Source organism: Bombina bombina, chromosome 1, assembly GCF_027579735.1.
Source record: "Bombina bombina isolate aBomBom1 chromosome 1, aBomBom1.pri, whole genome shotgun sequence".
Lineage (NCBI taxonomy): Eukaryota > Metazoa > Chordata > Amphibia > Anura > Bombinatoridae > Bombina > Bombina bombina.
Window position 1 is genome coordinate 250654491 of NC_069499.1, and position 24486 is coordinate 250678976.

The following is a 24486-nucleotide window of genomic DNA, read 5'->3' on the forward strand; positions in this document are numbered from 1 at the left end:
TAGACCAGTTATATATTGCTTGCCGAAAATTCATAAAAATAAATCCAAACCACCAGGTAGACCCATAGTAGCTGGCTCAAGATCAATCTTTACTAACATCTCTACTTTTTTGGATAACATTTTACAACCCTATGGTTATTAAATCTTCCTCTTATATAAAAGATACTTATGGACTTTTTGGGGAAGCTTGAGGAACTTGGCCTTACAAAATCAAAAGGTAACCTTTTTACACTTTACGTATCAAGTTTAATATATCTTAATTAAACATAGTAGTGGGGTTGCTTCTGTGGCAAAGGTATTGGGAAGTGATCACAAATATAATGCAGAACAGATTCAATTATTTTTGTCACTATTGGGGAGGTAATACTTTACATGAACTACTTTCTTTTTAAAGATACTTTTACTTCCAAAAGAAAGGGACAGCTATGGGATCTAATGTCGCCCCAACATATGCTAACATTTTAATGAACAATTTTGAAGAATTATTCGTCTATGAACATGTTTGTTCAAGCAATTTGGAGCCACTTGGTGGCGTTTCATTAACGATGTGTTTTGGCATATGGTTTGGCGACATTAGATCCCTACTGACCTTTATTGATGACTTGAACAGAGCAGTGAATTGGGATCAAATTTACTTTGACATATGATGAAACAATCTATTCAATTTCTTAACACAAATATATATAGGAGAAGGTGGATTAAAGGTAGATATTTTTTCTAAGATCACTGATAAGAACAATATACTATTTTTTGATAGTTTTCATCCACCTTAAACCTTTAAGGCCATTCCTAAGAGCCAGTTATTGAGAGTAGATCGTATTGTATCTGATCCTGTAGTGAAAAAAATTTGCTTTGAACAAATGTCAAAAAAATTTATTGCAAGGGTTTATCCTGCAGATCTTGTACAGAAAGAGAAACAAAATATAATCTCTGGTTCTAATAAATCTGTCTCTGCGAAGAAATCATTGAAGGCAGATAGACTGGTTTTTGTATCACAATATAATACTAGAAGTAGCCAGATAAACAGAATTATTCGTAAGTATTGGCATATTTTTGCAAAAAATGCCATCCAGACATGAAAGCTTTTTTAGAATTTCCAATGCCAGCTTATAAAAAAAAGTCCAAATATATTGGTTATCTTCATATAGTCAAATTGTTTTTAAATGTAATAAATTATTATTTTTTTATGAAATTTTAAGCAAATGTATTTTGTGTATTTACTAAATTGTTGAAATAAATAATTAAAATAATTTTTTAATATATTATTTTTTAATATGTATTACATTATGTTTTTTGACCACTAGGAGGCACTATCATGTTAATGGATATTTTGCATTATTTTATACTGCAATAGTGTTGTTAGAAATGTTCACTTTATGTACCACTAGATGGCAATATTGATATGCTAATTTGAATTGTTTGGCGCCATTATGGCTATTTAAACACTTGAATAATCACTTGATGTTAAGCTTGAAAAAGGGCTAAGTGTTTGCCCGAAACGTTGCTGATTTTGGACCCTGTATGCATAATAAAGGTTGTTTGGATTATCACTAGCTGGAGAACTTTCTTTTTGTTGGGTTTGGTTAACCCTCTCCGTGCTCAGTGTATGGTGGGTGCTGTATTTCATTCACTTGATTAAGTTCACCAGAGCTTCACAGTCCTCTTCAGCTCCTCCATGACGACATCACGGAGCTGGTGGATGTTAGAGACCTTGCACTCCCACACTTTCCGTTTGAGGAAGCCACACAGACGCTTAATAGGGTTTAGGTCTGGAGACATGCTTGGCCAGTCCATCACCTTTACCCTCAGCTTCTTTACCAAGAGAATAAAGAAAATTTGATAATAGGAGTAAATTAGAAAGTTGCTTAAAATTGCATGCTCTATCTGAATCACAAAAGAAAAAAATTTGGGTTTAGTGTAAGTTTAGAATGGCTTAGTAAAACTGAGTATTTTACATAAAATGGAAAATTCAAGAACAAGGGGTCATGATCTCAAGCTGAAGGGTGGTAGATTCAGGAGTAATTTGAGGAAGCTTCTTTACATAAAGGGTTATTGATTCATGGAATAAACTTTCCTCAAGAAGGTAGTAATGACAAACACTGTAGGGGACTTTAAAAATGCTGAGATAAGCATAAGGCTATCCCTACCAACTAGATGAGGTTATACTTTTAGGTAATATCGGGCAGACTTATCTGCCGTCAATGTCTAGGTTTCTACTATGCATGGGGAAACTGTAATCCGATTACTATGGTTTTGAAACTAATAGGAAAGAGCATGTAATGGTCATTTAATATCATGCATACACTGTGTATTTAGTGGTGCGCAACAAACTTTGCCATATCAGTTTGGCAAAGTACCCTAAACGTTTCTCCCCCTTTAGGGCTTAGATTACGAGTGGAGCCCTATAATTTTGTACATGAGCGTTATCAGGTTTTCCACGGCCGTTTGCATACAAGTTAACATAGATTTTGACGGCAGATAAGAACCATAAGCCCAGCAAATCTGCCCGATTTTTCCTAAAAGTATAAACTCCTCTAGTTGGTAGGATAGCCTTATGTTTATCCCAGGCATTCTTAAAGTCCCCCCACAGTGTTTGTCATTACCACTTCTTGTGGAAGTTTATTCCATGAGATCAATCACTCTTTCTGTAGGGTGAGCTTGCTAAACCCGTGAGTGCAATCGCCAATTACGCTAAAATGATTACTGCAACCTCAGAGCAAAACACAAAGTTGCACAAACACATCAAAAATAAATATAAAATATATATTTACACTCATAATAACACAGTCTAATAAAAATTACTTTAAAAAAAATATTGCATTAAAAAGATAAGGGGGCCTATTTAATAATGTGTGAGCGGACATGATACAATGTAGCGTGTCATGTCTGCTGCACATCGATAAATGCCGGCAGCATACGCTGTCTATCATTACACAAGCGGTTTTTGTGAACTGCTTGTGCAATGCCGCCCCCTGCAAATTCGCAACCAATCGGCCACTAGCAGGATGACTCAATCTGCCAGATCGTATAGGATCGGGCGGATTAAAGACCGCAGCCTCAGAGCAGGTGGACAAGTAATGAAGCAGCGGTCTTTAGACCGCTGCTTCATAACTACTGTTTCCGGCGAGTCTGAAGGCTCGCGCGGAAACAGGGGCATCAAGCTCCATTTGGAGCTTGATAATTTGGCCCCATTGGCCGAACTTTCCAATGTATTTATATTATTAATTTGCTTCATTCTCTTTGTATCTTTTATTGAAGGAGCAGCAATGCACTGCTGGGAGGTTGCTGAACACATTGGTGAGCCAATGACAAGAGGCATATATGTGCAGACTCCAATCAGCTACTAGCTCCCAGCTCCTGAGCCTACCTAGGTATGGCTTTCCAAGAGAACTAAGCAAGTTAAATAATATAAGAAAATTGAAAAGTTGTTTGAAAAAGGAAATGCTCTACTTGAATTGTGATAAAAAAAAACATTTTGGGTTTCATGTCCCTTTAAGTATTGGTTACAAGAAAGCTGTGTAAACATCCCCAGCAGAAGAAATTACACTCCCAGTGGGGATTCGGAGAACAAATCTACGCATATTTAGATAACCTCATGATAGTACTAGTTTCAGTAATGTCAGGGGTTAATGAGTGCTCTTTTTATATCTGAAAATGTCTTTGGATAGTTCCTGGAAAAAGGAAATTTATGCTTACCTGATAAATTGATTTCTTCTACGATACTACGAGTCCATGGATTTCATCCTTACTTGTGGGATATTATCCTCCTGCTAACAGGAAGTGGCAAAGAGCACCACAGAAGAGCTGTATATATAGCTCCTCCCTTCCCCTCCACCTCCATTAATTCGACCGAAGGTTATAGGAAGAGAAAGGAAAACCTAAAAGGTGCAGAGGTGACTGAAGTTGTAAATAATAAAAACTATAATCTGTCTTAAATTGACAGGGAGGGCCGTGGACTTGTCGTATCGTAGAAGAAATCAATTTATCAGATAAGCATACATTTCCTTTTCTTCTACAAGATACAACGAGTCCACGGATTTCATCCTTACTTGTGGGATACAATACCAAAGCAACAGGACACGAATGAAAGGGAGGGACAAGACAGAGACCTAAATGGAAGGCACCACTGCTTGAAGAACTTTTCTCCCAAAAACAGCCTCAGAAGAAGCAAAAACAAAATTTATGCTTACCTGATAAATTTCTTTCTTTTGCGATGTACCGAGTCCACGGATTCATCCTAACTTGTGGGATATTGACCCCCCCAGTCATTCGACTGAAGGCCAAGGAAGAAAAAGGAGAAACTATAAGGTGCAAGAGGGTGACTGAAGTTTACATAAAAAAATACTATCTGTCTTGAATAGACAGGGCGGGCCGTGGACTCGGTACTTTGAAAAATAAAGAAATTTATCAGGTAAGCATGAATTTTGTTTTTCTTTTGCATGATGTACCGAGTCCAACGGATTCATCCTAACTTGTGGGATACCGATACCAATACCAAAGCTTTAGGACACGGATGAAGGGAGGGACAAGACAGGAACCTAAACGGAAGGCACCACTGCTTGCAAAACCTTTCTCCCAAAAATAGCCTCCGAAGAAGCAAAAGTACCAAATTTATAAAATTTTGAAAAGGTATGAAGCGACGACGATCTTTACGCCATATCTTATGATAAATTTTCCTGGTAACAGGCTTTCAAGCCTGAATCAAGGTATTTATGACTGACTCAGAGAAACTCCGCTTTGAGAGAATCAAGCGTTCAATCTCCAAGCAGTCAGTTGCAGAGAAATTAGATTTGGATGCTTGAATGGATCTTGAATCACAAGGTCCTGTCTCAATAGCAGAGACCATGGTGGAAGGGATGACATGTCCACCAGGTCTGCATACCAAGTCCTGCGTGGCCATGCAGGCGCTATCAAAATCACTGATGCTCTCTCCTGTTTGATTCTGGCAATCAGATGTGGAATGAGAGGGAAAGGTGGAAACACATAAGCCAGGTTGAACGACCAGGGGTACTGCTAGAGCATCTATCAGTACAGCCTGAGGATCCCTTGACCTGGAGCCGTAACAAGGAAGTTTGGCGTTCTGACGAGACGCCATCAGATCCAACTCTGGTGTGCCCCATAGCCGAACCAGGCTGAGCAAACACCTCGGATGGAGTTCCCACTCCCCCGGATGAAAAGTCTGACGACTTAGAAAATCTGCCTCCCAGTTCTCTACACTTGGGATATAGATCGCTGACAGATGGCAAGAGTGAGCCTCTGCCCATTGGATTATCCTTGAGACCTCTATCATCGCTAAGGAACTCTTTGTTCCGCCCTGATGATTGATATAAGCCACAGCCGTGATGTTGTCCAACTGAAACCTGATGAATCTGGCCGAAGCCAGCTGAGACCATGCCTGGAGAGCATTGAATATCGCTCTTAATTCCAAAATATTTATCGGTAGGAGAGCCTCCTCCCGAGTCCACAAACCCTGAGCTTTCAGGGAATTCCAGACTGCACCCCAGCCCAGAAGACTGGCGTCTGTCGTCACTATAACCCATTCTGTCCTGCGGAAACACATTCCCTGGAACAGATGATCCTGTGACAACCACCAAAGAAGAGAGTCTCTGGTCTCTTGATCCAGATTTATCTGAGGAGATAAATCCCCATAATCCCCATTCCACTGACTGAGCATGCATAGTTGCAGTGGTCTGAGATGCAAGCGAGCAAACGGAACTATGTCCATTGCCGCTACCATTAGTCCGATTACCTCCATACACTGAGCCACTGACGGCCGAGGAATAGAATGAAGAGCTCGGCAGGTGGACAAATCTTTGATTTCCTGACCTCCGTCAGAAATATTTTCATGTCCCACCGAGTCTATCAGAGTCCCTAGAAATGAAACTCTTGTGAGGGGGGAAAGAGAACTCTTTTTTACATTCACTTTCCACCCGTGAGACCTTAGAAAGGCCAACACTAAGTCAGTGTGAGACTTGGCTAGTTGGAAGGACGACGCTTGAATTAGAATGTCGTCTAGATAAGGCGCCACTGCTATGCCCCGTGGCCTTAGAACTGCCAGAAGGGACCCTAGCACCTTTGTGAAGATTTGTGGCGCCGTGGCCAACACGAAAGGAAGAGCCACAAACTGATAATGCTTGTCCAGAAAGGCGAACCTGAGGAACTGGTGATGATCTTTGTGGATAGGAATGTGCAGATACGCATCCTTTAAGTCCACGGTGGTCAAATATTGACCCCCCTGGATCAATGGTAAGATAGTCCGAATGGTCTCCATCTTGAAAGATGGAACTCTTAGGAATTGGTTTAGGATCTTGAGATCCAGAATTGTTCTGAAGGTTTCCTCTTTTTTGGGAACTATAAACAGATTGGAGTAGAACCCCTGCCCCTGTTCTGCTTTTGGAACTGGGCAGATCACTTGGTAAAAAGGTCTTCTACACAGCGTAAGAACGCCTCTCTTTTTGTCGGGTTTACAGACAATTGAGAAAGATGGAACCTCCCCCTTGGAGGGGAATCCTTGAAATCTAGAAGGTATCCCTGGGTTACAATTTCTACTGCCCAGGAAACCTGAACGTCTCTTGCCCAGGCCTGAGCAAAGAGAGAGAGTTTGCCCCCTACTAGATCCGGTCCCGGATGGGGGCTACACCTTCATGCTGACTTAGTGGCAGCAGCAGGCTTTTTGGCCTGTTTACCCTTGTTCCAAGCCTGATTAGGTCTCCAGGATAGCTTGGATTGAGCAAAGTTCCCCTCTTGCTTTGCAGCAGGGGAAGAGGTAGAGGGACCACTCTTGAAGTTTCGAAAGGAACGAAAATTATTTTGTTTGGTCCTTGTCTTATTTGACTTATCCTGAGGGAGGGTATGACCCTTCCCTCCAGTAATGTCTGAAATGATCTCTTTCAATGCAGGCCCGAATAGGGTCTTACCTTTGAAAGGGAAGGACAAAAGCTTAGATTTAGATGACACATCAGCTGACCAGGACTTAAGCCATAACGCTCTACGCGCTAAAAATGGCAAAACCTGAATTCTTAGCCGCTAATTTTCTAAAACCGGTTAAAAACCCCTATAGCACCTTGCCACAGCTCTGCTGTGGCCCTACCTACCAGCCCTTAGGAAGCGATAAAATGGGGTTTAAAGCTTCAATTAGTCCCTCAGAAGACTCTCAGGACCTCAGGAGCAGTTGCTTGCTGCTTGTAAATGCAGGCCCCACCCACCTCACTCGATGTTGCTGGGGCCTACACAAAACTAACAAAACCTGCCTGAAAGCCATGTGGGTTATAAACAACCCCAAAGAACCCTCAAGCAAATGTCCCATAAAACAGAAAATGTTACTCCCAGACACAAAAACATTTGTCCCAAATTCACATAACAAACTGAGTGTCCACAAAAAATTAACCATTTATGCAAGCTAGTAAAAACCTCTGATAACACTAGGATTACTGCTTACCCTTCCCCTAATGGGGACACTGTCAGCCTTTCTGAGTTAACACAGTCTCTGCAGAAAATATGACTGAACATACCTCATTGCTGTATAGCAAGAAACAGTTCCTCACACTGAAGTTTTCCTGTACTCCTCAGCTTCTGTGGGAACAGCAGTGGACCTTAGTTACAAATGCTAAGATCATCATCCTCCAGGCAGAAATCTTCCTCTATGTCCTGCCTGAGAGTAAATAGTACAACACCGGTACCATTTAAAAATAACACTTGATTGAAGATAAAATAAAACTAACAGTTTATCACCTCTTCTCTTTACTCTTCCTGCTTAGAGCCAGCAAAGAGAATGACTGGGGGGGTGGAGTTAAGGGGGGAGCTATATAGACAGCTCTGCTGTGGTGCTCTCTTTGCTACTTCATGTCAGGAAGGACAATATCCCACAAGTTAGGATGAATCCGTGGACTCGGTACATCATGCAAAAGAAAGTATCAAATTTGGAAAATTTGGAAAAAGTATGAAGGGACGACCAAGTCACAGCCTTACAAATCTGTTCAACAGATGCATCGTTTTTAAAGGCCCATGTGGAAGCCACAGCCCTAGTAGAATGAGCCGAAATTCTTTCAGGAGGCTGCTGTCCAGCAGTCTCATATGCCAGGCGGATGATACTTCTCAGCCAAAAAGAAAGAGAGGTAGCCGTAGCTTTCTGACCCCTACGCTTACCAGAATAAACAATGAATAATGAAGATGATTGACGGAAATCCTTAGTTGCCTGTAAGTAAAACTTTAAGGCACGGACCACGTCCAGATTATGCAACATACGCTCCTTCTTAAAAGAAGGATTAGGACACAAGGAAGGAACAACAATTTCCTGATTAATATTCTTATTCGAAACAACCTTAGGAAGAAATCCAGGTTTGGTACATAAAACCACCTTATCAGAATGAAAAATGAGATAAGGCGAATCACACTGTAACGCTGAAAGCTCAGAAACTCTTTGAGCAGAAGAAATAGCAACCAAAAACAGAACTTTCCAAGATAACAATTTAATATATATGGAATGCATAGGTTCAAACGGAAACCCTTGAAGAACACAAAGAACTAAATTCAAACTCCAGGGAGGAGTAATTGGTCTAAATACAGGCTTAATTCTAGATAGAGAATGACAAAAAGACTGAACATCTGGCACATCTGCCAAACGTTTGTGAAACTACATTGACAAAGCAGAAATTTGTCCCTTTAAGGAACTTGCTGATAACTCTTTCTCCAATCCTTCTTGGAGAAAAGACAGAATCCTAACTTTACTCTATGAGTAACCCTTGGATTCACACCAATAACGATATTTACGCCATATCTTATGATAGATTTTTCTAGTGACAGGCTTTCTAGCCTGTATCAAAGTATTGATGACCGAATCAGAGAATCCTCGCTTCGATAAAATCAAGCGTTCAATCTCCACGCAGTCAGCTGCAGAGAAATTAGATTTGGATGTTGGAAAGGACCTTGTATGAGAAGGTCCTGTCTCAAAGGAAGTTTCCACAGTGGCAGAGAGGACATGTCCACTAGATCCACGCAGGCGCTATCAGGATTACTGAAGCTCTCTCCTGTTTGATTCGAGCAATCATGCGTGGAAGGAGAGGAAACGGTGGAAACACATAAGCTAGGCTGAACGACCAAGGCACTGCCAAGGCATCTATCAGTTCGGCCTGAGGATCCCTCGACTTGATTTCGTATCTTGGAATCTTGGCATTCTGTCGAGATGCCATCAGATCCAATTCCGGTATGCCCCATCGGAGAATCAGTGAGGCAAACACCTCCGGATGGAGTTCCCACTCCCCCGGATGAAAGGTCTGTCGACTTAGAAAATCTGCTTCCCAGTTCTCTACTCCTGGGATGTAGATTGCTGACAGATAACAAGAGTGGGCCTCTGCTCATCGGATTATCTTGGATACTTCTATTATCGCTAAGGAACTCCTTGTTCCCCCATGATGATTGATATATGCCACAGTCGTGATGTTGTCCGACTGGAATCTGATGAATTTGTCCGAAGCCAACTGAGGCCACGCCTGGAGCGCATTGAATATTGCTCTCAGTTCCAGAATATTGATTGGAAGTAGAGACTCCACCTGAGTCCAAACACCCTGAGCCTTCAGGGAATTTCCAGACTGCACCCCAGCCCAGAAGTCTGGCGTCTGTTGTCACTATCACCCATGAGGGTCTACGGAAACAAGTCCCCTGGGACAGATGATCCGGCAACAACCACCAAAGAAGAGAGTCTCTGGTTTCTTGATCTAGATTTATCTGAGGAGATAAATCCGCATAATCCCCATTCCACTGTCCGAGCATGCACAGCTGCAGTGGTCTGAGATGAAAGCGAGCAAATGGAATGATGTCCATTGCCGCTACCATTAATCCGATTACCTCCATACACTGAGCCACTGATGGCCGAGGAATGGACTGAAGTGCTCGGCAAGTATTTAGAATCTTTGATTTTCTGACCTCCGTCAGAAATATTTTCATGTCTACCGAGTCTATCAGAGTTCCCAAGAAAGGAACCCTTGTCTGTGGAACTAGTGAACTTTTCTCTATGTTCACCTTCCAACCATGAGTTCTCAGGAAAGACAACACTGTGTCCGTGTGAGATTTTGTCAGTTGATACGTTGACGCCTGGATCAGAATATCGTCCAGATAAGGCGCCACTGCTATGCCTCGCGGTCTGAGAACCGCCAGAAGAGACCCTAGAACCTTTGTGAAGATTCTGGGTGCTGTGGCCAACCCGAAGGGAAGAGTCACGAACTGATAATGTTTGTCCAGGAAGGCAAACCTTAGAAACTGATGATGATCCTTGTGGATAGGAATATGAAGGTAAGCATCCTTCAAGTCCACAGTAGTCATATATTGACCCTCCTGGATCATTGGTAAGATTGTTCTTATAGTCTCCATTTTGAACGATGGGACACTGAGTAACTTGTTTAGACACTTGAGATCTAAAATGGGTCTGAAAGTTCCCTCTTTTTTGGGGACCACGAAAAGATTTGAGTAAAACCCCTGTCCCTGCCGCCCTCCCCCCCTTCCCAACACCCCCCCCTCCCCCCCTTCCCAACACCCCCCTCCCCCCCTTCCCAACACCCCCCTTCCCAACACCCCCCCTCCCTTCCGAACACCCCCCCCTCCCCCTCTCCTTCCTTTAGCTCCCTCTTCCCCCCTCCCTGGTTATTCAGAAAAATGTAAATGCCCGATGGGATGTTAGTCACTCCAGGAATACATTTGATCTGTACGTACCTCATGTGAATTATTACTTTCATGTACATTACTGATTCTTGTTGTGATGCACCCATTGGGTCTTCAATAAATAAAGATATATAAAAAAAAAAATAAAAAAAAAAAAAACCCTGTCCCTGTTCCAATTTTGGAACAGGACAAATTACTCCCATGGTAGAAAGATCTTTTACACAACGTAAGAACGCCTCTCTTTTTATCTGGTCTACGGATAATCTTGAAAGATGAAACCTCCCTCTTGGGAGAAAATCCTTGAATTCCAATTGATAACCGTGGGTCACTATTTCAAGCACCCAGGGGTCCTGAACATCTCTTGCCCAAGCCTGGGCAAAGAAAGAAAGTCTGCCCCCTACTAGATCTGGTCCCGGATCGGGGGCCGCCCCTTCATGCTGTCTTTGTAGCAGCAGCGGGCTTCTTGGATTGTTTACCTTTATTCCAGTTCTGGTTGGGTCTCCAGACTGACTTAGATTGGGTAAAATTCCCTTATTGCTTTGTGGAGGAAGAGGAAGCAGAGGGTCCTCCCTTAAAATTCCGAAAGGAACAAAAATTATTTTGTTTACCCCTCATCTTAACAGACTTATCCTGAGGTAGGGCATGGCCTTTACCTCCTGTAATGTCAGAAATGATTTCCTTTAATTCAGGCCCGAAAAGGGTCTTACCTTTAAAATAGCTAAAAGCTTAGTTTTTGATGGCACATCAGCAGACCAAGATTTGAGCCACAACGCGCTAGAATAGCAAATCCTGCATTTTTTGCCGCTAATTTAGCAATTTGAAAAGCGGCATCAGTAATAAAACAATTAGCTAGCTTGAGAGCCTTAATTCTATCCAAAATGTCATCTAACAGGGTCTCAACCTTCAAAGACTCTTCCAGAGCCTCAAACCAAAAAGCTGCTGCAGTAGTTACTGGAACAATGCAAGCCGTAGGTTGTAAAAGAAAACCGATTAATAAATAATTTCTTTAGGAGACCCTCTAATTTTTTATCCATAGGGTCTTTGAAAGCACAACTGTCCTCAATGGGTATAGTTGTACGCTTAGCCAGGGTAGATATAGCTCCCTCTACCTTAGGGACCGTTTGCCAGAAGTCCCGAATGGTGTCTGATATGGGAAACATTTTCTTAAAATTAGGAGGGGGAGAAAACGGTATACCTGGTCTATCCCATTCCTTTTTAATAATTTCCGAAAAACATCAGTGTAAGTAGGCACCTCTAGATATTTGTCCATCTTACACAATTTCTCTGGTGGTATCATAATAGGGTCACAATCATCCAGAGTCGCTAAAACCTCTCGAAGTAACAGGCGGAGGTGTTCAAGCTTAAATTTAAAGGACATAACGTCCGAATCTGTCTGAGGTAACACATTCCCTGAGTCTGAAATCTCTCTATCAGACAGCAATTCCCTGACCCCCAACTCAGAACACATCGGAAATAGCTAATAAAGCATCAGAGGATTCAGTATTCACATTAATACCTGACCTACTGCGTTTACCCTGCAACACTGGTAATTTAGATAATACCTCTGTAAGGGTAGTTGACATAACTGCAGCCATCTCCTGCGGTGTAAAAGAATTAGACGCACTAGAGGTACTTGGCGTCGCTTGTGTGGGCGTTAAAGGTTGTGACACTTGGGGAGAATTGGATGGCATATCCTGATTCTCTTCAGACTGAGAATCATCCTTAGGCACACTTTCTTGACCTAAAATATGGTCTTTACAATGTAAGGCCCTTTCAGTACAAGAGGTACACAATGTAAGAGGGGGTTCCACAATAGCTTCTAAACACATAGAACAATGAGATTCCTCAATGTCAGACATGTTGAACAGACTAGTAATAACCACAGAAGTCATTAAACACTTTATTTATTCCTTTAAATACATTTTGAAAAACGTGTACTGCGCCTTTAAGAAATAAAAAGCGCACAATTTTTCCAAAACTGCTTTAAAAACGTTAATTTGCTCTAAATATTAACTGAAAGCCATTAATGGCTCCAAAAATTATTGCACCCCAGGAGTAAGGGGAGAAATGAACCTCTAAAGGTAACTTAAATCACAAAATTGTCAATTGTCACAAAAATACCCTCTGCACCTCGCCACAGCTCTGCTGTGGCGCCTACCTGCCCCCAGGGTACTTCAAAATGACTCGCCAACAATCCGGACCAGAGAATCACTGTCCAGGAGCAACCGAAGTTACTGCTTGCTGCTTCTCAGCCAGAAGGAAGTGCGCATCTGGCTGAGGTTTAAAGCGGTTTATAAGTAAACTAAGTGGAACATAAAAACCCCTACAACATATTCAGTATAGCCACACCGGTTAAATAGTGCCAACAAAAAAAAACGATCAACAGTTTCTGCCTCTCCCAGTGTCTAATGTATGCCCATTATATGATTGCCAACAGAAATAAAACATAGGTCTCCAGTAACACCCCTCTGTTTAACAGGTCTACTGCTTACCCCATTCCCTATATGGAAATAAATGCCAGCCAGTTCTGATATATCAAGTCTCCTCAGAAATAAAGGGCTGCACATACCTTAATGCTGCTTGTAGCATGAAACCGTTCTCCACATTGAAGATGTCTCTTGTGTTACCTTCAGATCTTGTGGGAACTAACATGGATCTTAGTTACAGCTGCTAAGATCATCAACCTCACGGCAGAAATCTTCTTCCATATCCCCCTGAGGGAAATAGTACTCACCGGTGCCATTTAAAATAAAAAACTTCTTGATTGAAGAAACTAAAACTAACACCTCACTTTACCTCTTCCTAGTATAACACAGGCAAAGAGAAGGACTGGAGGTGGAGGGGAAGGGAGGAGCTATATATAAGGCTCTGCTGTGGTGCTCTTTACCACTTCCTGTTAGCAGGAGGATAATATCCCACAAGTAAGGATGAAATCCGTGGACTCATCGTTTCTTGTAGAAGAAATACTCATCCAGAATGTAAATCTATATATCCCTCTTTAGCTGTGAATTGGTTTGTGTTAAAAGCCAGCAAACTAGTCATGAGATTAATTGATTGCTTGGCAATATCAGTGTTTCTGATCTTAAATTGTCAAATTGGCTGAAAGAGTATTGCAAATAACAATATTTCAGATTAGGATATCTCATGTTAAGGTTTCATTATTTTATGTTAACAGGTAACAAACTATGGGCTCGCTTCCATTGAGCCGTAATTAGGTTTGCGTGCGCTCTCAGACCGATAAATATGCTGTCGGAAGCAATTTCGTTTATCGCCTGCTTCCAATGGGGCGTTATACCTTAATTTCGGCAGCCGGTCTCCGGCTGCTGAAAACATTTTCGTGCCCCATAAAAAGTATTAGAAGCCGTTAATCTATAAATTATACCAGGTTTCCAATGAAAGCTCAAACTGTTAATACACTGCCGGAGGCTGTCGATACATTGACAAAAAGAGGAGCGTTTTGATGTCTGGTTCTCATTGAAATTTTAAATTTTGTATGTAGAAAATAACTGAAATATGTAACATCAAGGGGCCTATCTATCAAGCTCCGTACGGAGCTTGAGGGCCCGTGTTTCTGGCGTCTAAAGATCGCTGCTCCATAACCCTGTCCGCCTGCTCTGATGAGGCGGACAGGAATCGCCGGAACTGACACCCCCCCTGCTGGCAGCCGATTGGCCACAAGTCTGCAGAGCTGCTGGTGCAATGCTGAATACGGAGAGCGTATTGCTCTCCGCATTCAGCGATGTCTGTCGGACCTGATCCGCACTGTCGGATCAGGTCCGACAGACATATGATAAATAGGCCTCTTAGTGTTGTCCCATGTATAGGAATAGTTGCACTTATGTTCTTATGGAAATATCAGTATGTATTTACATATAAAAATGTATGCAAGCATATATCCAACAAAATTCAAACTAGACCTATGCCTAGGGCAGCAATACATAAATGGAATGGAAAATATAATTCTAATAAAAAATAGTATTTGCTTATATGTAAAAAATATGTATTATAAATAAATGTATCTTTGTTTTTATTTCTGTTTAGAGGTGATCACAGGTAAGGAGCACAGACATTAAACATACATTTTATAGTGTAAGGTCGGGTTACTATAGCAATTAATTAATTTTCAAGAAATCCGAGTTCTGCACACAATGCACAAAATATTTCAATGGAAACCTGGTACTAAAATGAAGCCGTAAATTACTTTTAGCTGCTGGCAACTTCTGTAGCTTACGGCTCCATTTTTAACAAATTAATGGAAGCGAGCCCTATGTTAGACAAGTCATGGCTGATATCAAAACAACCCACTAGGTTTCACAGTATAAATGGGCATAAATATAGTGTTACTCTCATAGTATCCTGTTTAAAACTGTCAACTGAATTATGGATCACTCACACTGTATCACCAACTACACATCATACCAGACAAACCAGAATATCTCAGGATAAGTTTAAAGTATTTATGGCAATGGATAACCAAATATGACAGCTATGTCATGTCTGTATATAAATAATCCCCATGGTTCCACAATGTAATTGAGCATAAATATTCTGCATATTTGTGTAGTCTGTCTACCCTATGAGGTGCCTTCTCTTCTCTTTTCCATTATAGAATTTCCAGCGTCTGGCCAGACACTGAGAAGAGCTGGAGGGTTTTTCTTTGGAGACCAAACTGCCACCTTCCCACTGCTACTTAACCTTTATTCTTTTGACTGTCAGTCTCTTATGAGACTTGTTTTGGAGACCTTTTGTGAACTTACTGGTTTCTTTCCTGCATTCCATCATTTATATATATATATACTTTGGGTTTTACCATCCATACCCACACACATACGTGTATACTACATATATATACTACATATATATATATATATATATATATATATATATATATACACATACACACACACACACACACAATTGATAATTTGAGTATGCCCCTTCGGCGCCGCTTTATTTTGTGTGACTTCACAAACACAATACTTGTGAATATACTGTATGTACCTACAACCCCAATTTTGAAAAAGTTGGGACAGTTTGGAAAATTCAATTCACCCTGTACTACATTGAAAACACATTATTAACACATTATTTAATGTTTTACTTTGAAAATATGCACTCATTTCCATTCTGAGTTGGGACAGGGGCAATTTAGGACTAATACGATCTGTCAAGTTGAAATAAGAAGGTGATGTGAAACAGGTTAGGCAATCGTGTAATTATAGTATATAAGGAGCCTCCAAAAAAAGCCTAGCGGTCAATTTACCAAATGTCGGGCAGACATGAGTCGCTATAATGAACCATGTCCGCCCCACATCGCTAAATGCAGACAGCATACGCTGTGGCATTTAACATTGCACAGGCATTTCTTGTGAAATGCTTGTGTGCAATGCCACCCCCTGCACATTCGCGGCCACCTAAAAGGTGACGGACAAGTTAAGGAGCAGCGATCATATGACCGCTGCTTCTTAACTGTCGTTTCCGGAGATCTGGAAACTATGGCGGATAAACCTGCATCTGCTGCTTATTAAATCCACCCCCCCCCAGTCCTTCAAGAGCAAGGATGGGTCTAGGCTCGCCAACCTGCCAACAGATGCATAAGCGAATAATCCAATACTTTGAGAACAACATTCCCCAAAGACAAATCGGTAGGATTTTGGGCATTTCACCTTCTACAGTGCACAATATAATTAAAAGATTCAAGGAATATGGTAAAATCATCAGTGCGTAAAGGGCAAGGCTAAAAACCACTTCTGAATGCGAGCGATCTTTTATATCTTTTCTTTCAGGAGGCACAGCAGATTCAGACTTTACCAAGTATATTTCATGGCATGTAAGAAATCTGCAACAAAAAGTGTAAAAAAAATTGAATTTTTTGGTATATTCTCATTATACAGGACGGCTGCCTCTTCAGTTCTCTTTGACTCATGTGATTGATTTTTTTCTATTGGTACATGAAATCTGTTCATTTGTTGTTCGCATGGTGAAGAACCGAGCCTAAAAATGTGAATGTTTCCTAAGTTGCAGTGGATACCCGATTAGAGAAGCCTGAGCAGGGTTAAATTGCTGCCTTACAGAGCTCTGTATTACACTCATGATGCTTCTTCTGGCACTAGCTCATCAGCCCATCCAGTCACAAGGGTGTGGCTTCATTTTTACTGATTAGAAGGGTAATATTGTGCTAAAACTGTGGCTAGGATGGCCACTGCCAAGGATGGCTATCACTCTTGGTAACAGAACAAGAGGTAGAAAGATGTAGTCTAAACAAAACAACCAAGGAGCTTCTAGAGAATCCACTTATTCCGCCTGAGAATCCCTGGACCTTGCAAAGTATCTGGGAAGCTTGTTGTTTAACCGAGAAGCCATTAGATCTATTTAAAAAAAACACATAGGTCCACTGTGGCTGATATCTTGCAATTGCTTTAGGAGTGCAGCTCCCCTGTAATAAGCTTATTGATTAATCATCTCTCCTTTAGCTGGACACCCGTCAATTGTTGATATCTACATTAGTTATTGTGTTCTTATATAGAGTAGTTTACCTTTTAAAGTGTGAATTGTATCTTATTATATTTAAACAACTTTTCTTTGGAGGTTTGTTATATATTAGCATTTAATATGAAATTATACTAGTAATAATGTATACACTTGGCCTACGTTTGAGAAAAAGAGATACCAAAATTTCTACGGACGTAATAGACGTAGGAATAGATCATGGTCACCCAATACAGATAACAAAAGACAAGTTTCTTTCTCAGACACTGAATATGATTCAGCTGACGATGAAAATTGTTTAACTACTATGGGTGTCTCCTTAATTCCCACACCTGACACCTCTAATATTACATCTGTAATACATAAACATAAATAAATTCTTAAAAATGCTAAAAACCGAAGTCAGGGTTATACCAATGCATTGGCATACACCTATCAGTTAGCCGGACCCTCCTCAAATGTACCCCCCAGTTGTCCCTCCACCATCCACATATCCACCTCTTCCTCTGATGGTGTCAACTGAATTAGATCCCAGCACACCTAATATAGAAGGATTTTCACAGAGGAGCTATAGGGAAAGGCGGTGAAGAAGAACAAGAGGAGGGGGAAGAGGAAGAGGGAATGGGTTCTTCCTAAGACAGACATGCAACAGAAACAAATAAAATATTTAAATCTATCTAGGACAAACTAACTGATTCCGAACTTAAGGTACTTATATATGGCTTGGGTTTTGTCCCATCTGTTTCTTTTAATTTATTTGAGACCATATTAGATGTCAACCGTTTTATCCGTAATCTTACTCTGAAAAAAGCACTTTTTGTTTGAAGATACCCAAGTACCTATATGGGATATTAATGTTGCTCAGAGTCAGAATACTGCGGGTTTACCTCTTGACATTAGATATGGCGCAGACTTTAAAACTATACTTGACACTTTATCCTTGCTTCAACTGGAAATTGAGTCTGCTGTACAAAATGCATCTAAAGATAGATATATAGGGTTTTTTCGAGAGGTGTATTTTTGGAATAGTTTCATAAAAAAGTTCAACAAGATTTAATTGTCTTATCTGAAAAACAGTATAATAGTACATCGTCTAACCTTACTGTAGATGAAAGAAATGGAATTAAAAATCTTCGATCTAGGGATCATCTAGTTATACGTCAGGCTGACAAAGGCGGTAGCGTTGTGATCATGAATAAATCTTATAATTACACAGAAGCCTACTGCCAGTTGAGTGATGAAATTGCTTATGTTAAACTCATATCTGACCCTACAGATATATTTAAACATCAGTTAAGGGATATCCTAGATGATGGCTTTGAACTTAACATCTTAGATGATAAAACTTTTAAATACTTATGCCCTTCATCCCCAGTAATACCTATTTTTCACTTATTTCCCAAAGTCCATAAGAGCCTAAATATGGTCAAAGGAAGAACGATTGTAGCTGGAATAGGGTCCCTGTTTGAGAACCTTTCTAATTGGGTGGATGCCCTCTTGAAACCCATGGTGGATTTATTGCCATCCCTTCTCATTGATACCAAACATCTGCTCTCTCTGGTAGAAGATATTACCTGGTCATCAGGTGTATCATGGCTAACTGTTGATGTAGTAGGTCTATATACCACTATTCCTCATACTTTGGGCATCATTGCTGTCAAATATTTTATGGATACTTTAACTTCCTATTCTTCTGATCTTAAGCGCTTTGTTCTGCAGGTCCTGGAATTTCTTCTTGACTATAACTATTTTGAGTTTAATGGCGATTTCTATCTCCAGAGACAGGGGATAGCTATTGGGGCCAAATTTGCCCCCTCCTACGCCAACCTCTTTATGGGGTGGTAGGAGCTGTCCCATGTCTATGGAGATCATCTAAGTCACAACAATAGACAATCACAGTCTGCTTAAACTAATAACACACAAAGAATTAAATGTTGCCATGTTTTTATTGAACACACCATGTAAACATTCACAGTGCAGGTGGAAAAAGTATGTGAACCCCTAGACTAATGACATCTCCAAGAGCTAATTGGAGTGAGATGTCAGCCAACTGGAGTGCACTCAATGAGATGAGATTGGAGGTGTTGGTTACAGCTGCCCTGCCCTATAAAAAACACACACCAGTTCTGGGTTTGCTTTTCACAAGAAACATTGCCTGATGTGAATGATGCCTCGCACAAAAGAGCTCTCAGAAGACCTACGATTAAGAATTGTTGACTTGCATAAAGCTGGAAAGGGTTATAAAAGTATCTCCAAAAGCCTTGCTGTTCATCAGTCCACGGTAAGACAAATTGTCTATAAATGGAGAAAGTTCAGCACTGCTGCTACTCTCCCTAGAAGTGGCCGTCCTGTAAAGATGACTGCAAGAGCACAGCGCAGACTGCTCAATGAGGTGAAGAAGAATCCTAGAGTGTCAGCTAAAGACTTACAAAAGTCACTGGCAAATGCTAACATCCCTGTTAGCGAATCTACAATACATAAAACACTAAACAAGAATGGATTTCATGGGAGGATATCACAGAGGAAGCCAATGCTGTCCAAACAAAACATTGCTTCACGTTTACAGTTTGCACAAGAGCACCTGGATGTTACACAGCAGTACTGGCAAAATATTCTGTGGACAGATGAAACTGAAGTTGAGTTGTTTGGAAGAAACACACAACACTATGTGTGGCGAAAAAGAGGCACAGCACACCAACCTCAAAACCTCATCCCAACTGTGAAGTATGGTGGTGGGGGCATCATGGTTTGGGGCTGCTTTGCTGCGTCAGGGCCTGGATGGATTGCTATCATCGAAGGAAAAATGAATTCCCAAGTTTATCAAGACATTTTGCAGGAGAACTTAAGGCCATCTGTCTACCAGCTGAAGCTCAACAGAAGATGGGTGTTGCAACAGGACAATGACTCAAAGCATAGAAGTAAATCAACAACAGAATGGCTTAAACAGAAGAAAATACGCCTTCTGAAGTGGCCTAGTCAGAGTCCTGACCTCAACCCGATTGAGATGCTGTGGCATGACCTCAAGAAAGCGATTCACACCAGACATCCCAAGAATATTTCTGAACTGAAACAGTTCTGTAAAGAGGAATGGTCAAGAATTACTCCTGACCGTTGTGCACATCTGATCTGCAACTACAGGAAACGTTTGGTTGAAGTTATTGCTGCCAAAAGAGGTTCAACCAGTTATTAAATCCAAGGGTTCACATACTTTTTCCACCTGCACTGTGAATGTTTACATAGTGTGTTCAATAAAAACATGGCAACATTTAATTCTTTGTGTGTTATTAGTTTAAGCAGACTGTGATTGTCTATTGTTGTGACTTAGATGATGATCAGATCACATTTTATGACCAATTTGTGCAGAAATCCATATCATTCCAAAGGGTTCACATACTTTTTCTTGCAACTGTATATATATATATATATATATATATATATATATATATATATATATATATATATAAGTGCATTAGAGCCCTTTGCCATTAAGTAGATGAAAAGATGTAAAAACTGTAAATATTTCACATTTGCTAAAACAATATGCTATGTTTGCATGATGGGTGTTTTTTCTCTATTGACTACTATAGGGAATGCGAAAATTTGAAAATGCGATTGTGTTTGCGCGATCTCGGGTGTTAGGTCTTTTTTTCCACTTTTTTTTTCTCCATTGATTTCTATAGGGGAATACATGCACGCGCATGCAAAAGCTTAAAGGGATAGTAAACACCAAAAATTTTATTGTTTAAAAAGAAAGATAATCCCTTTATTTACCATTCCCCAGTTTTGCATAACCAACACTGTTATAGAAATATACTTGTTACCTCTGTAATTAGCTTGTATCTAAGCTTTCTCAGATCTTTTGACAGACTTGCATTTCAGGCAATTAGTACTGACTCTTAAATAACTTCACGTGTGTGAGCACAGTGTTATCTATATGAAACACATGAACTAATGCCCTCTAGCTGTGAAAAACTGTCAAATGCATTCAAATGAGAGGTGGCCCCCAAGAGCTTAGAAATTAGCATATGAGCCTACCTAGGTTTAGCTTTCAACTAAGAATAACAAGAGGAAAAAGCAAATTTGATAAAAGTAAATTAGAAAGTTGTTTAAAATGACATGCCATATCTGAATCATGAAAGTTTTAATTTGGACTTTACTATCCCTTTAAGTTAGGATTTTTGTGCTATTTGGGTTACCGCTTGCACAAAATTAGTGTGTTTTTGGCTAAATCTCCCAAATTGTCTAAGGTTTCTTTCACACTAACAAGAGGTTAGAATACTAAAATTTAGGCCTATATATTTTTCTATTTTACTGTAATTACTCTCTTACTGTGTCCATAACTCATCTAGGCCAATAAGTGACCCTAAGTAATAATAGAAATCCTTTATCACCTTCTTTATGCTTGTATGGGTCCAAGACTGGCCTCTAGACCAACAGAAGGGTGTTATACTTTAAAATAGAGGTTTCTGTTATATTTGTACCATATTTTTTTTCTGCAGACATGCTTGTAAATCGATGATATTCTTATTGTATTGTTATAGAAATTGTCTTTGAGATTATATGACATTGCATAATTCTTTGTAACAACTGTCTAAAAACCTCAAAAAAATATTTAAAAAAAATGTCGCCTCCTGAAGAAACCAAACTCCCTGTGCTCTCCGAGACACCCAGACTGCACCCCAAGCCAAAAGACTTGCATCTGTCATGATCACAGTCCAATTTAAAGGAACAAAGAATGCCCCTAGAACAATGGACTGATGATTTATTCACCTAGAAATGGATTGCTTTGCTCTGAAATCTCTGCACCACTAACAAAGCATACAAAGCTGGAAAGATCTCATGTGAAACCAAGCAAATGTAATAGCATCTGATGCTGCTATCATAAGATCTAACACCTTGATGCAACGAGCTACAGAGGGAAAGAAACTGACTGAGGATTTGAGCAAGCTGAGAGTAACTTCAGCCTTCTTTGTTCTGTCAAGGAAAGTCTCATGGAGACTGAATCTATTATTAAACCTAGGATAGTTACTCTGGGCTGAGCAGAAAGAGAACTCTTTGGAAAATAGATTCTCTAACCATGTTCTTGCAGAAACAACAAGAGGGTATTGGTATGCGATACTGCTAAATGTAAAGATAGAGCCTGTACCAAGATATTGTCCACCAAAATACCCTGAGCTCTTATTACAGATAAGAGCGTTTCCAGTACTTTTGTAAAAATTCTGGGAGCAGTAGCCAGACCAAATGGAAGAGCAACAAACTAAAGTGTTTGTCCAGGAATACAAATCATAGAAACTGATGATGAACTCTTATAGCTATATGAAGATAAGCATCCTTCAAGTCTGTTGTAGACATAAACTGCCCTTGTTGAACAAGAGGAAGAATAGTACGAATTGTCTCCATCTTGAAAGTAGAAACCCTAGAAAATCTAGAACTGGTCTGTAAGTTCCCTCCTTCTTGGGAACAATAAAGAAGTTGGAATAAAATCCCTGGCCTTGTTCAAACTTTGGAACTAGGACTATTAGCCCCAAAGATACCAGATCTGAGACTTACTGAAAAAAGGCTCTTGCCTTTATAGGATTTTTCGGAACATGAGGCAGAAGAAACTTTCCCCTAGGAGACCTTGATTTGAAGCCTATTCTGTATCTCCAAGAAACTATATTTAGAACCCAGGGATCTTGAATAAATCAAAACCAAACCCCTGATAAAGGCGCAATGCCCCATAGAAGTATTGAATGGAGGGCCGTACCTTCATGCTCACATAGTAAAGGAGGCAGGTTTTTTAGATTGGTTAGACTTGTTCCAATTTGAATTTGGCTTCCACTATAAATTGGAACAGCCCTGTTTCTGAGTGGAAGTGGAGGGCTTTTGGTTCCTAGATTGACACAAAGAATGAAAATGGTTAGAAGTTCTAAACTTACCCTTAGACATCGTGTCCCGAGGGAGAAAAGCTCCTTTACCTCTAGTCACTATAGAAATATTAACATCCAGACCACGCCCAAACTAAATTTTCCCCTGAAAAGGAAGAGACAAAAGCCTAGATTTATAAACCATGCCAGCTGACCATTCAACCACAGGGCTCTCCTGGTCAGGACTGCTAATCTTATATTCTTGGCATTAATCTTAATAATGTAAACAATAGCATCACAAAAAAAGAAAAAAAAGCATTAGCTGACCTAAAAAGTTTTAATTGATTCTGAAGCTCTTCTCCAGCAGATCTATCTTAAAACTGCTTACATAAACTATCACACCAAAGAGTAGAAGCTGCAGCAACACAAGCGATACTAATCACTGACCTAAAAAGAAAACCTTCTTGCTGAAAAGCTTTTTTTATGAAAATCTAATCTAACTTTCTATCCATAGTAATATCCTCAAGGAGAATAGATAGTAGTAGTACATTTAGCCATGGTAGAAACAGACCCGTCCACCTTAGGAATAGTTTCCCAAAGCTCTATGTAAGAAGTAGGTAAAGGAAAAATATTTTTACATTTTATAGCTGGATTAAAAGGGATACTACGCTTTTCACATACTCTTGAAAAAGCCTGCGAGACAGGCGAAACATGTTGATGCAGTAACAGTGTTTTAAATATAAGGGACCTTGTGACCAGGATTACAAGTCAAATACTCTGCGCAGAGTGATAAAAATGCCTAAGATACCCGGCTTACAACCTAGTGGAACATTCCGGTTTTAAAGGCATCCCATTGGCGGACCTACAACACGTGACGAGAACGCGGAAGCACCTCTACACACCGGAGACACAGGAGCGTCTGAAGAAATCAAAAGCCCATAAGGTATTTGGAAACCCACGAACTTTGTACTGGCAAACACCCTCCACCTGCATAGTAGTAGACCGATAACATTGCATAATCGGATCTGAACTGGAGGAGTCATATACCAGTTATAGCACTAACTGTCATTTCTTCTTTTAAAGTGTGCCGCTTTGAAGCGTTGCTTTCATACACAATATAAGCTGCAGAGACAGTGTGTGTTTAAACTCCACAGATATTTTACTGTGCTAAAGCATACAGTGCCACAGATATATGTTCTATGTTCATCTTGTTCTGCATTTATTTTACCTTATGTATTTCATATATGTTACTTTGATTATTGCCTGCTGAGACTTTTCTTTTCACGCACACCCCTATTGCTGAGACAGTATATTTATGTTAACATAGAGATAGTGTTAACTATTAGATCCCAGAATATTGGTTTAACGTTTATATTTTATATGAGAGTGTTTATGAGAAATAAGTGTGACCGGTCACTATATTGTAATTTATTGCGATTATATATTAAGAAATTTTGTCTATCCTTGCTTTTCAACAATAAATGTATTGTTTTTTATT

General features: G+C 40.2%; 1 protein-coding gene across 1 annotated transcript in view; it reads right to left on the reverse strand.

Annotated features, from left to right (window-relative positions):
• The window catches only part of AKAP6 (A-kinase anchoring protein 6), a 418445-nt gene that overhangs the window by 271906 nt on the left and 122053 nt on the right, over positions 1–24486 (reverse strand). The window contains exon 5 of the mRNA XM_053711854.1: positions 1646–1812. Coding sequence (XP_053567829.1) covers positions 1646–1812 — 167 coding nt within the window. The remainder of the gene's footprint in view (positions 1–1645; positions 1813–24486) is intronic.